Raw genomic sequence first — 14,578 nt, forward strand, 5'->3', positions numbered from 1 at the left:
CTCCTTGGAGTTTCTAAAGCTTCATCCTTCTCCTTCAATGGAGTAGAGCTTTCTTGGATGCTATCATATTTTATATTTTATATCATATTATATTTATTAATTTAATTGTTCTATATTATATTAAAAGCTGACACTTTTCCACATTGATGGATAGTGACTTCTCCAAAGGAATGTGACTTTTTTAAAGAGTTGTGACTTTTTCGATGAGTTGTGACTTTTTCGAATGATTGTGATTTTTCTGAAGGGTTGTGGCTTATCTGATAAGGCGAAATAAGGACCTTTTCATACTATTGTTGTCTATAAATAGAGGGGTTCTCTCACATTTTTAAACTACGAATTTTGTAAGTTTTCTATTATTCTTCTCAAAACGAGGACGATTGTGAGAATTGTTAAATTATGCAATTACAATATTATTTTGTTGGTAAATTAGACAGATCGACATAAATTGATGCAACAAGGAGAATGAAATGACTCAACTTCAAATGAGAAGACTATCTAGACAATTAATATGTACTCATTTTCATTATCATAAATAAACTTTTGAAGCAACTTCTACTTGACAAGAAGTTCACTGATTTTATGTTGCACAAAATACAACTTGGTGTTCAAGCTATGATAAGTCTCAAACTCTTGGAGAAAAAATATTTGAACAAAAACTTGTTTGAAGAGTCCAAACTAGATTTAACAAGTACTCCTCAGTTTTCAATTTATTTGTTGCTTTTATTTTTATTAAGTTTAATATAGAATGTTCTTTGTTTTGTGGGGGAGAGGGTGGGGGAGGTATGTTAAAGAACACAAAGTTAAAATATATTTTTTATATATCTACATATCCTTAAACTAATATTCATCTTTATTTTTTAAAATTTCATATCAAATTAAAATTAAACAAATCTACATCTATCTTTTCATCTCTCTCTCTCTCTCTCTCTCTATCTATCTATCTATATATATATATATATATATATATATATATATATATATATATACTACCTTAAAAGTATGAACTACCTAACTTAAATATTAAATTATTATAGTACTACCCCCCCCCCCCCCAAACTTAAAAAATCAAATTTAGTATATATTTTTATATTTTATATTCTATTGTATTATATTATATTTATATTTTATTATATTATATTAAAAGTAAACAGATTTTCACATTGAAGGGTTGTGACATTTTCAAAGAGTTATAACTTCTTGGATTAGTTGTGACCTTTTCGAAGTGTCGTGACTTTTTTAAAGGGTTGCGACTTTTTCGAAGGGTTGTGACTCTTACAAAGAGTTACGACTTTTTCAATGAGTTGTAACCTTTTTCAAGGTTGTGACTTTACTAAAGAGTTGTCACTTTTCTTGATAAGGCACAATAAACATTTTTTTATACACTAAAGTTTTCTATTGTTGTTCTTCTTCTTAAAACACTCAATTTAGTATATATTCTATATTTTATATTATATTTATTTATTTACATTATATTATATTAAAATCAGGACTTTTGAAATGAGTTTTTATGACTTTACCAAAGAGTTTTGACTTTTTCGATGAGTTGTGACATTTCCGAAGGATTGTGACTTTTCTGAAGGATTATGACTTTATGGTAAGGCACAATAACCACATGTTCATAGTACTCTTTGTAAACTACGTATGGAGGGATTTCCTCACATTTTTAAATTATGATTTTTTAATGTTTTCGATTCTTCTCTTCTTAAAAACTCAAGTGTGATTTACAAATGTTGAGAATCTCAAAGATCACTAGAATTTGAACACTCCCTAAGAAGAATGTTAAACTAATATAATACTCCAACTAAAACATCCAATTTAGTATATCGTCTATATTTTCTATAAATATTTGCTAGTATTATCATATTAAAGTAAAAGTAAGAACTCCAACAATACCATAATAACTAAGTAATGCACTGTAGGGGAGGGCAAATAAATCATATTTAAGATTTGTACTAAGAGAATAAGAGTGACTTTTTTTTATTTCTACATATTACCATTATTTTTAAAATGATAAAAAATTCAAAAAAAGAATAATAGGAAAACGATAAATTTAAATGGAGGCCATAAAGAAGTGTCAGATCATCTTATCTATATCTAGCTTTTTATTATAAATAGTAATAGGTTTTTTTGGATGTTGATTTGACAACTTTTAGTAGCAATAATCATAAGAAAGTTTACATCCACTCTTCATGGAACTTATACTTAATAATTCTATCTATAGATGTTTATTTAATTTTTTTATTTGATAATATTGACATTATTTTTTAAAGGAAAAATCACCCCACATATCTATTTAAGGGGCAATATTATGGGTTTTAAATCTATTTTTAAAATATTCTTACTTATAACAGTTTAATTACGGGTTATAATAAATCACTTTTTATTTATAAATCAATTTGATTTTACTTTATTAAATAATTAGTCTTTTATAATTTTATTTTTATTATTAAATGATATAAATAAAGAATCTACCATAATTATCTCTTACACATTTTTAGGGATTTTACCTTAATTGTTGTTCTTTTGTTACTGTCACATTTATTAAAAAATTAGTTTTAATTTATAAATTAATTAATTGTATTTTATTAATTACTTTATATAATGTTAATAGGTGAGAGAAAGAGAAAATTATGAGAGAGAATAAGTTCATAATTATCAATTAATCCTTTCAAGGGATTTCTTTTACCTTATCACATGCCACACCCCACCCACTTCCACATACCCACATTTTATTTCCATCCACCCCGAATTTTCTTTGTCTTCCAACTTCTCTATTGTTCTTATTCTCCATTCAAACGAAAATTGCCGCTCAACTTGTTCCTCTCAAAGTTGAATTTAGCAATGTTGTACATTAACAAGATTCAATATCAAAGTATGTATTTCTAAATTATTGTAATTTTTTCATATTAATTAATTCACTTTCTTTTTCAAAATAACTTTTTTCAATATTTTTTCGGTGATTGTGTCATGGACATGATCTGAATACTACCAATTATCCTACACCAAGACCAAAGAGATTAGTTGTCAGATAGATGATTGGCTTAAACTTTCACGATTTTAGGATGTTGTTTATTTTTGGCTTAAGTTTTTTGCAATAATATATACTATGCATTATTGTTATTATGCAGTATTAAACAAATTTTATTGATTTTCGTTCATGATATTTGAAAATCAAGAGTATGTTTTATGTTGAGTATATAAATATACATTGTTAGGCTTAATTAAACCCAGATGGATAAAAGTTGGCCACCAATTGGATACCAATTTCATGCAGTATTAGTCATAAATTTTCAACCTGGATACCAATTGGATACAAATTGGATTCTAGCAGTAACCAGTTTTAGATTGAGATTTTAGTTTGAAAAAAAATGCATAGACAACGTAATAAGAATTAAATATCTTAAAATTCTATTTAGATACCAATTGTATACATTGTTACAATAAGGTTTTCGAAATGGATACTAATTAGATACAATGTTAATTAGTTTAGATTGACTTACTCAATGGAAATCTTAATTATATGTTGAATTTTCAACTGAATACCAATTAGATACCAATTTGATACAAATAGACTTAGTTTTCCTAGTTGGATATCAATTTGATACCCAATTGGACACCAATCTGATACTAATTAAATACCAATAGGATACAAATGGACATAAATTTATCAGTTGGATAACAGTTTAATACCAATTTGAAATATCAATTACATGTTGCTTTTTCCATTTTCAAGTGGGATATTTGTTGGATACCAAATGGATACAACATTAACTTGTTTTAGGTTATCTAATTTGGTTGAATCTCAATTACATGTTGAATTTCAATTTTTCCAATGGGATATCAGTTAGATACCAATTATACCAATTAGACACAACATTAACTTGTTCTAGGCTGACTTCAATTGAAATCTCAATTACATGTGGATTTTTCAAAATTTCCAATGGGACATCAATTCGATACCAAATGTACGCCAATTGGGTACAAAATTAACTAGTTTAAGGCTGACTAATTTAGTTGAAATTTCAATTACGTGTTTTTTTTTTCAAATTTTCCAATTGGATATCAGTTAGATATCAAATGTATGCTAATTGAGTACACCATTAACTAGTTTTATGTTGGCTTATTCATTTGAAATCTCAATTTCATGTTGTTTTTTTTTCAATATTTCCAATGGAATATCAGTTCGATACCAAATGTATACCAATTGGATACAATATTAACTAGTTTTAGGTTGGCTAGTACACATAATAAATGTTATGAAATTATAATTCATTAACTTAAAAGATAAAATAAATTTAAAAACATGAGTTTGTCACAATAAAATAACCAAATCAAAATAAAAATAAATTATGTCTTTTTTTAGAAGGGTAATCTGAACATGTCTTCCTATTGTGTCCCTCTCAACGACATGTACTGCACGTAACTTTAGACCTCTTGAACTTCACATCAGCAAGCCCTTTCCAACGTTCAAGATGTTGTCTTCTACAATTCTTTTTGAACCAGGCGACAATAATTTATGCTCCGACACTTTTTGATTGAATATTTTTTGTTCCATCACAAATTATTGTGTCGGGATTACAGGATACAAAAGTACAAATAACTTTTATACATATGTTATATCAATATAAGAATTTCAAACCATTTTTATGCATAATTTTTATACCTATTTCATGCCAAAAGTAAACACTAATTCATACAAGATTCATGAAAAAAAGAATACGAAAGCATACAATTTATAACTAGTAATTATCTTTAATTAAATAAACAATATACCAATTTCATACCACTATTATGCACAATTCCAAACAATATAATGCCAAAATTAGAAATTGAATCATACCAGATGCGCGCCATAAAACCTATAAATTTTCATACAAATTTGATCTTACTATTATACCAATTTCATACAAAATTTACGTCAATTTTTATACCAGAATCATACCAAAAAATTAATAATACTTCTAACAATTAATTGTCATTTATTAGATAAACAGTATACGAAATTCATTCCAATATAATGCCAAAATCGTACCAACATGGTATAACCAGTATACCAATCTCAAAAACAAATTACGTAATTTTGTTTTAAACCAGAAACATACAAAAAAAATGAATGTTAATACCAAAATCTATACCAATTTCAAACAAATTTGATGTAATGTTCATATGCCATAGTTAAAACTATTATACACAAACAAAATTTGAATAATTTTTTAAGTAACCAGTATACACAATAGTATACACAATTCATTCAAATATAAGTAAAAAATTGTATTAAAAAAATGGTATAACCAGTATACCAGTTAGAAATAAATTTTATGTAATCCAGAAACCATAAATTAAAAACAAATTCATAGCAAAATCTTTTACATTTTCAAACAAATATTATGTAATCTAAAAAAAGAGTGTTTATACCAAAAAGGTCACAATTAAATTCAATTATACGCAACCAAAATCTGAAAACTTCCTTTCCAATATCATTGTTCTTAATTTTAATGATTTTACGTTTGAGTTGTATAACAATACAAATAAAAAATCGCAAAGAACACCAACCTGAAGGATTCCATCTACCACCATGTTTAATAATATTGATAAGAAGTCGTCCATTACAACACAAATGAAGATTATTGGATAAAAATCAACTGAAAGACTAACGACAAATTACAGAAAAATTGAGAGCGGAGACAAACGTTTGAAAAAAAATCTGCTTTTTGAATGGAATTTAACTTATTTGAGGAAAAAAAGGAAAACAAATATTCTTTTTTTTATGAATCTCCTAATTTATGGCACATATTAGTTATCATTAATGAATTCAAAATTAATTACTATTAACATATCCGTTTTTTACCTTATATTTTTTCAAACAAATTAATTTTTACTAGTTTTTAAAACTGATTTGAGTTAAAAAAGGATAACAAATATTCATCTTTTGTTTTGAATCTCCTAATTTTATGTCAATTATTAATTATCATTAATGAATTCAAATTTATTACTACAACTATATCCGTTTTTTACCTTTTATTTTTTTAAAAAGAAGCTATTTCGACTATTATTTTAGCAATTTTTTATTTTAATAAAATGTTAGATCCCGCAATTTTTTATTGTTACAACTTGAAAGAATTATTGTGCTGTCATAAATTGAAATTATTAGTCATATGTATGTCATTTATAAATTTTTTAGTTTTTTAAAATAGTGTAGTAGATGGTTTGATATTCACGTGCAACACACGTGCATTGAAACTATTATATATATATATATATATATATATATATATATATATATTTTCACTAGAAGTGCAAGCCAGTGATTTATTAGTTATAATTAATGGCGGTTAAACAATTGCCGCTCATGATTTTTTGCATCAATTTAATTTAATTTATCGGCCATTAAAACAAACGCTAAAGGTTGACACTAAGAAGTTTTCATAAGGGATGTCGACTATTAGCGAGAATTTAATTGAATTTACTTGTCATTAAAATGAACGCGAAAAGGACAAATAAATACATTTTCAGAACAAATATTGTTGCCATTGATTGCCACAAAAAATTATCATTACATTACAGAATTTTAGCGGCAATTTATTTGAATATTTCAATTATAAAAATGTACGCTAAAAGACCATACATAGCCAATATGAATTTGATTTAGCAGCCAAAATTATTGTTGCAAACAATTGTTGTTAAAACTAATAGTTTTTGGCGGCAATTGATAATGCTCTTAGTGGTTGTTAATGCCTTTGCCGACGCCATCATTGCCGACTAAATACCATTGGCCGGTATAGGTAATAACAACCACTGCTGTTCATGGTTCGGTTTTGATCAGTTATTGATTAAAACCAAAACCAAACCAGTTTAGTCGATTTTTAAATTTCCCAAATCAAACGAAAAAAATAATTGTCAGTTTGGTTATTGTCGATTTTGGTTTGGTTTGGTTCAGTTTTGCTGGTTTATTCGGTTTGGAAGTAATATTTTTTTGAGGAAGTATGTATCCCGATAGACACAAACACCAAGTACATGAACAATCCATTGAAAAGCTAATGTCGGTTCAATTAAGCAATTAAGCAGTACTAGAGTTATCATTACACAAACAAAGTGATTCAATTAAGAGAAAGTGTGACTATTTTATGTGAACTACGGTAGGTAAAGACTAAAATATATTTTGATGGACTTGGACTTAGGTTTGTTATAGTTGGGCTAAAATGTTGGGCTTGAGAAAAATGTAAAGTTAAAGACTTAAGTTAATTAAAATTTAACAAAATATTTTTAATTTATTTATTAATAATATATAAATAATTATAAATTTTATATATCTAATTTATCGGTTCGGTTTGGTTATTTTTGTGGTTGTTTTTTACTAAAACCAAAACCAAACCAAATAGTATCGGTTTTTAAAATTTAAAAACCAAACCTCACCAAACCAAATCAAATATCATGTTTTTTATTCGGTTTGGTTTGGATTCCGATTTGGTTTGGTATTTTAACTATAACCATGAACAACCCTAATAACAACCATTAATATTGCCGCTAAATCTCCCTTTTGTAGTATTACTAACAAGAGACGGATGACAAAATTCCATTATACTCATCATCTCAATCTCAGGAACACAATGACGAATAATCCTATTAGTATAGACACAAAATAAATTAGGCTATTCCTAAAAAACATCTTCACATGAGACATGACTTTTCTTCTTTGGTGGGACAACCAATCTGAAGGCACAACATCACTCATATTGGCTATGTATGGTCTTTGATGAGATTTGTCACGCCCCGAGGCTATCCCCTTGATGTAACACTGGGCCTAGGATCACGAGTGACCCCAAGTTAACCCTGTGTCTGGCATATATCAAGCATACTGAGAATAACTGAATAAGACATGCTATGCGGAAGATAAAAAAATGGATAATTGAAAGTGGCTAATACCCTACTAGTCTGAATGTATAAAACAACCTAAGAGTTTAATAACAACTGAAAGATTAAACTTAACAATTCAAGTTGATCCTACTACTATGTCTGAAAAGCCTCTAACTGAGTTGAGTTGTTGGGTTATGCCCACCAGCTAACTCCAACAAACCTAAAAACATAATAAAAAGACTAAATTGAAAAGCATGTCTACTGTCCTCGAAGTATGAGGACTCACAACTGAAAATGCTGAAATGCGGACCGAGAATCAATCTAAGCGCGATGTGGATGTGGAGTACATTAACCTACATCATGAAAGGATGTAGCGCAGAGTATGCGTCAATATTTGGAATGTACTAAGAATGCAAGATACGGATACTGAGATGAACAAATATATATAAGTTGAACAAAGCATAACTGAGCAAGAATGTAAATACTGAAACATAACTGAAAAGATAAGTTGAATTCAATGACCAAGTACTAATCATGAAAATAACATGCTTAACTGAATGCTGAAGTATACACTGAAAACATGGTCAAATGCACTAAGAGTCTAACTGTGGGAGCTACTATTGACCGACATAAACCACGTGAGCTAAATGTAGAGTCCAATGTATACGCCCCATCGAGAAGACCCAATACTCTTTTCCAGGGGTATAAAGGCATGACTGGCATGATCACTAAATCTGATGCTCAATAGAGCAGACTTATACTCCTATGGGTGCATGTAGTTTTTGGACTATGAGGGTACAGTGAAACCTAGTCCAACTCGATGCTATGTCTACTCACAATTGAATAAGTATGTGACACAAATGTAACTAAAATAAGTATGTGACATAAATATAACTGAAATACTGAATAGCTCAAAATACTGACATGCAATATGAGAATCCAACATTTATATACTGATAATGTGACATTTGAAATCTGGAGCATGATTATCTGGTTAATTGACCTAGCAAGTATAATTCATGAACTAAGAGACTCTACACAAACTAGGGTTTTCAAGTTTTATACAAGGAATTAAACAACGTTTCAAAGAATACATGATATTTATACTATGGATTATATAGCAGCTAAAATCATAATAAATTCCAAAGATTTAAAAACCCTAGGTCTACAAGCAATGTTTTTCAAAGTGAAGTCGTTTTGTATTATGTTATAAAACTATATAATGCATTTTAAGTCAAAATACACCCAATTACTTCATATTTTTCAAACACCCAAATGAAAACCCCAAAGTTCATATTCTACACAAAATTTCTCTCTCTAGAACTCAAGGAAGAAGAAGAGTAAAATTGGAGCTAGGGTTTGAAGAAACAAAGATATTTCACTCAATGTCTTTGGAGAATCATAATTAAGGTATGGTAGTCCTTCATCCTTATATAATCTCTATCCAAGGAGTCCCTCCAAATTCAATTTCAAAACTGGTGATTTCCCCAAAGTTAGGGTTTGACTTCAATCTTGTTGGGTTTTTTCCAAAAAATGTTTTTAATGGTTGATTTATGATGGATTATGATTGAATTGATGATTTATTGTTGATTTATTGTTGATTTATGATGAATTCCCCCAAGAAACCATGAAATCCCTAGTTTCCCAAATTTGGATCTTATGATGTGATTTGATGATTTTAGAAGGATGACATGAGATTATGCTTGTTATAGTTGGGTTACTTGAATCATGTTATAATTCATGTCTAATGTAGTAATTCTAGATGTTTTTATGGATTGTAGCCTTGAAGGGCAAGATAAGTGAATTATGTATGATTATGAGGGTTGTGTAAATGCTTTAACAACACTTTGAGAGTAAAGTGAATATGATTATGATCTAGTTGTTGTTGTGTTGGAATGTTATTCTCATGAACACACTTATGTATAAATATGATATGATGTGAATGGTTTGTCACATGTAGTGAATCTAAGGTTGGAAGACTAGTCTCACCTAATGAATCTAGGAGCTATAGTATGATTATGTTAGATTGAGTGTCACGACATTCTTCCATAATTACGAACTTAAGTCACGACTTAATATGTAAAATGTGGAAATCAATGCTTAGCACCGAATGGATATTGATATGAGATGGGAGCCCTTCCGTTAGTTGAGGTTGGGTTTTCCTAGTAGTAATCTCTTGGGGTGGAAGCTCTTCCGTTTGTTGAGGTTGGGTTTTCTAGTAGCAATCCCCTTATCCCATAACTATGTGCCCTCAGAGGTCTTTAGCTAGTGAATCCACCTAAGCTAAGAGTATGGTTCTACCTTAGGCAAGTAGGTAAACCCCTTTTCGGTGTGGGGTAGACACCGGATTCCATGTTTAGCTCACATGGTCTATGTCGGTTAAGGCTTATTCCCTAATATGTTAATATAGACAATTACGATTTATAAACCATAGCTACTCAAGAAGCTTTACTTAGTATGGGTAGGATTATGGGATCTTATTCATGCATTGCACAAGTAGACTTTGAGGGTACTTATGATATGTTGCCATTATGATATGATGATCTATGCATGATAATATGGTTTATGACTTATGTTTTTTCCAATGTATTCATGATAAGTTCAAACTTGGCAAAGTGCATGGTTTTCAACCAAAATGTCCTTTTTAGCATGTTTTCAATGATTTCTTGCTTGGCATCATACTTAGTGCATTTTTGTACTAACCCATATTTTCTACTATTTTTCCATAAGTGTAGGGTCCGGTTCTTGCATCAATCTCCTTCTTGGTCAAAGCTTGGATCGACTAATCTCCTTGCTTTTCATGAGTCCTCATGCTTCGAGGACGGATGATGATTTTCTAGTTCCCTTTCTTGTACTTTCATTTGAGAACTATGTGGTAAGGGTTGTGACCCCATTTGGTACTTCAATTGTAATAGATGGCTAAATGAGACAAGCCTAGACTTCCGCTTTGCTTTTATAAAAAAATTTCTTAAGACTCAAATATGTGTTTTACTCCTTATTGTTCTTTGCTTATGTTATGATATGATAAGTGGCTTACATGGTTCCTTTAGGGGTCCTATGTTCCATGTTACTTCTACGGGGTACCCTTGGGTGGTGACAAACTTGGTAATCAAAGCACAAGGTTTAGAATGATTATGTGATAATGTCTCATAAGACACGTCTAGTAGGGTCTTGTTCATGAGTCTGAAGCATGCCACATTTATGAATGAGAGGCTATAAGATCTTTAGGAAATTTTACTTCTCTCATTACTCTTAAGTCGTGCGATAGAGTTTAACTCTATAAGGTCTTCCTTCTATCCCTTCTCTTATGTCTTCAGGAAATGAATACACGAAGGGCTAATGCTAGAAGGGTGGAAGAAGAGAATGTGAATCAAAGAGCTCCTCCTCAAGATAATCAAGTTCCGGTTGATCCCGTAATGGAGAATGTGACCCATGCGGAGTTTAGGTCTACTATCCAATTGTTGGCTCAAGTTGTGATAACTCAAGCCAATAGAGAGGTAATTGCTCCTAGGAACACTAATGTGAATTCCACAGCTTCTAGATTGAGGGATTTTTCTAGAATGAACCCTCCCGAGTTTCATGGTTCCAATGTGGGAGAGGACCCTCAAGAATTTGTGGAAGAGGTTTATAAGTAATTGATGCCATGGGGGTGACTTCGGTAGAGAAAGTGGAGCTAGCCTCTTATCAATTGAAGAGTGTTGCTTAAGTATGGTATACTCAATGGAAGAACAATAGGGGGTAGGAGCGGGTCCAATAGAGTGGGAAGTGTTCAATTCGGCGTTCCTTGATAGTTTCTTTCCCCGAGAGATGAGGGAATCTAATGTGGAAAAGTTCATCAACCTTCGTCAAGGAGGTACGAGTGTTCAAGAATATTCTCTAAAGTTTACTCAATTGTCCAGGTATGCTCCGACTTTGGTGGCGGCTTCAAGGGACATGATGAGTAAGTATTTGACGAGCGTGTCTAGATTGGTGAGAAAAAAATGTCATTCGGCAATGCTTCATGATAAGATGGATATCTCACGTCTTATGGTGTATGCCCAAAAAATGGAGGAAGAGAAACTCCAAGACAAGAATAGGGAGGTAAAAAGAGCTAGAACCAATGATGTGAACTTTTCCAATGTTAGGTCCGATGGACAAGGTCGGCAAAGGTTCAAACAAGTGTTTTCCAACCAAGGCAGACTAGTGCTCCAAGGGTCAACAAAGATAGGGTCTCCAACCCTAAACCTCAAGGAGGTAATAGTGGTGGTTCTTATGTTGCTAGGCCTAATTGTGCAAAATGTGGTACGAAGCATGATGGTAAATGCCTAGTTGGCACCGATGGGTGTTTTAGTTGTGGGAATATTTGTCACAGGATGAGATAATGTCCTATGCTTACGACCAAAGGAAAAGATAGCAAGAAAGCTCATCCAAGCGGTTCATAGTCCAATGCCCAAAAGCAAAACCACTTTTATGCTCATCGACCCCGAGGTGACCAAGAGAGCTCCCCAGATGTGGTGACCGGTATGTTGCAAGTCTTTTCTATTGATGTATATGCTTTGTTAGATCCCGATGCTACTTTGTCCTTTGTGACACCTTTTGTGGCTATGAAGTTTGTAATGCTCCCCGTAGTGTTAGTAGAACTTTTTTCGGTCTCTATCCCAGTTGGTGACTCGGTAGTGGCTAAGAGGGTTTATAGAAGTTGTCCCATTTCCTTGTCTCATAGAGTTACTTTGGTGGATTTAGTAGAGTTAGACATGTTAGGCTTTGATATGATTTTGGGTATGGATTGGTTGCATACATGTTATGCCACTATCAAATGTAGGACTCAGATGGTTAGGTTCCAATTTCCAAATGAGCCTAATTTAGAATGGAAGGGGGGAAACTCTATGCCTAGAGGTCAATTTGTGTCTTACCTGAAACCTAGGAAGGTTATCTCCAAAGCTTGTATTTACCATCTTGTTAGGGTGAGGGATGTTGAATCTGAAATCCCTTCATTAGAGTCGGTTCCGTTAGTGAATGAGTTCCCGAAAGTTTTCCCCGATGATTTGCCTGGTATTCCTCCTGAGCGGAAATAGATTTTCGTATTGACCTTCTTCCGGATATGCAACCTATATCCATTCCTCCTTATAGAATGGCTCCGATGGAGTTGAAATAGTAACTAAGGGATTTGTTAGACAAGGGTTTTATCCTACTGAGTATCTCTCCATAGGGTGCTCCGATTTCATTTGTTAGAAACAAAGATAGGTCTCTTATAATGTGCATTGATTGTCATCAACTGAACAAAGTAACAATCAAGAATAAACATCCCCTTATGAGAATTGATGCCTTGTTTTACCAACTTCAAGGGGTTAGGTATTTCTCCAAAATTGACCTTCGTTCGGGTTCACACTAATTAAGAGTGAGAGGGGTTGATATTCCTAAGACGGACTTAAGGACCCGGTATGGTCACTATAATTTGTGGTTATGTCCTTTGGGTTGACAAATTCCCTGGCGACATTCATGGACTTAATGAATAGAGTATTTAGGAAATACCTAGACACGCTTGTGATGGTGTTTATTGATGATATCTTGGTCTACTCAAGGAGTGAGAATGAACATGTGGACCATTTGATAATTGTTTTGCAAGTTCTTCAGGACCAACAACTTTTTTCAAAGTTTAGCAAGTGTGAATTTTGGTTAAGGTCCATAGCATTCCTTGGTCACATACTCACATTGTGTCAAGCAAGGGTATCGATGTAGATCCAAAGAAGACGGATGCGGTCAAGAGTTGTCCTACACCTCTAACTCCCTCGGATATTAGAAGCTTTTTGGGTTGGGCCGGTTACTATAGGAGGTTTGTTGAGGGGTTTTTCTCCATTGCTTCTCTGTTGATGGCTTTGACTCAAAAGAAAGCTAAGTTTGAGTGGTCGGAGGCTTGTGAGAAAATCTTCCAAGAGTTGTGATGGTTTCGTAGTATATTGTGATGCCTCTAGAGTATGGTTAGGATGTGTGCTGATGCAACATGGTAAGGTGATTGCCTATGCTTCAAGGCAACTTAAAGTCCATGACAAGAATTATCTAACCCATGATCTTGAATTAGCGGCGGTAGTATTTGCCTTGAAAATAAGGAGACCTTACTTGTATGGGGTCCAGTGGATGTTTTTACCGATCACAAGAGTCTTCAATATGTGTTTAGTCAAAAGGACTTGAATCTCCGACAAAGAAGGTGGTTAGAACTCTTGAAGGATTATGACATGAGTGTCCTTTACTACCCCGACAAAGCTAATGTGGTAGTGGATGCACTTAGTAGGTTGTCAATGAGTAGTGTGGCTCATGTAGAGGATGAAAAGAAAGAATTGGTTCGTGATGTGCATAGGTTTGCCTGGCTAGGTGTTCATCTAGTGGATTCCACCAAAGGTGGTGTCATGGTCCATAATGGTTCCAAATTGTCCTTTGTGATGGATGTTATGTCTAAGCAAGACCTTGATCCTATATTAGTTGATTTTAAAGAGTCGGTACACAAAAAGTCTGTTGAGGCTTTCTCCAAAGGGGAAAATGAAGTACTTAAGTACCAAGGTCAATTATGTGTTCCGGAAGTTGATGGTTTGACGGAGAAAATTTTAGAAGAAGCTCATGGTTCTCAATATTCTATTCATTTGAGAGCCACCAAGATGTACCGTGACCTACGTGAAGTCTATTGGTGGAATGGAATGAAGAGAGATATTGTGGGATTTGTAGCCAAATGTCTGAATTGTCCACAAGTTAA

General features: G+C 32.2%; 1 protein-coding gene across 1 annotated transcript; it reads left to right on the top strand.

Moving 5' to 3' along the window:
- The first annotated feature begins 11,174 nt into the window (after window positions 1-11,174).
- LOC125837526 (uncharacterized) lies at window positions 11,175-12,908 on the top strand. Its single transcript, XM_049516627.1, has 3 exons — window positions 11,175-11,485; window positions 11,754-12,002; window positions 12,797-12,908. The coding sequence occupies exons 1-3, from the start codon at window positions 11,175-11,177 to the stop codon at window positions 12,906-12,908; spliced, it is 672 nt and encodes a 223-aa protein (XP_049372584.1).
- Window positions 12,909-14,578: the final 1,670 nt, after the last annotated feature.

Source organism: Solanum verrucosum, unplaced genomic scaffold, assembly GCF_900185275.1.
Source record: "Solanum verrucosum unplaced genomic scaffold, falcon-dt-bn FXZP01000131.1, whole genome shotgun sequence".
Lineage (NCBI taxonomy): Eukaryota > Viridiplantae > Streptophyta > Magnoliopsida > Solanales > Solanaceae > Solanum > Solanum verrucosum.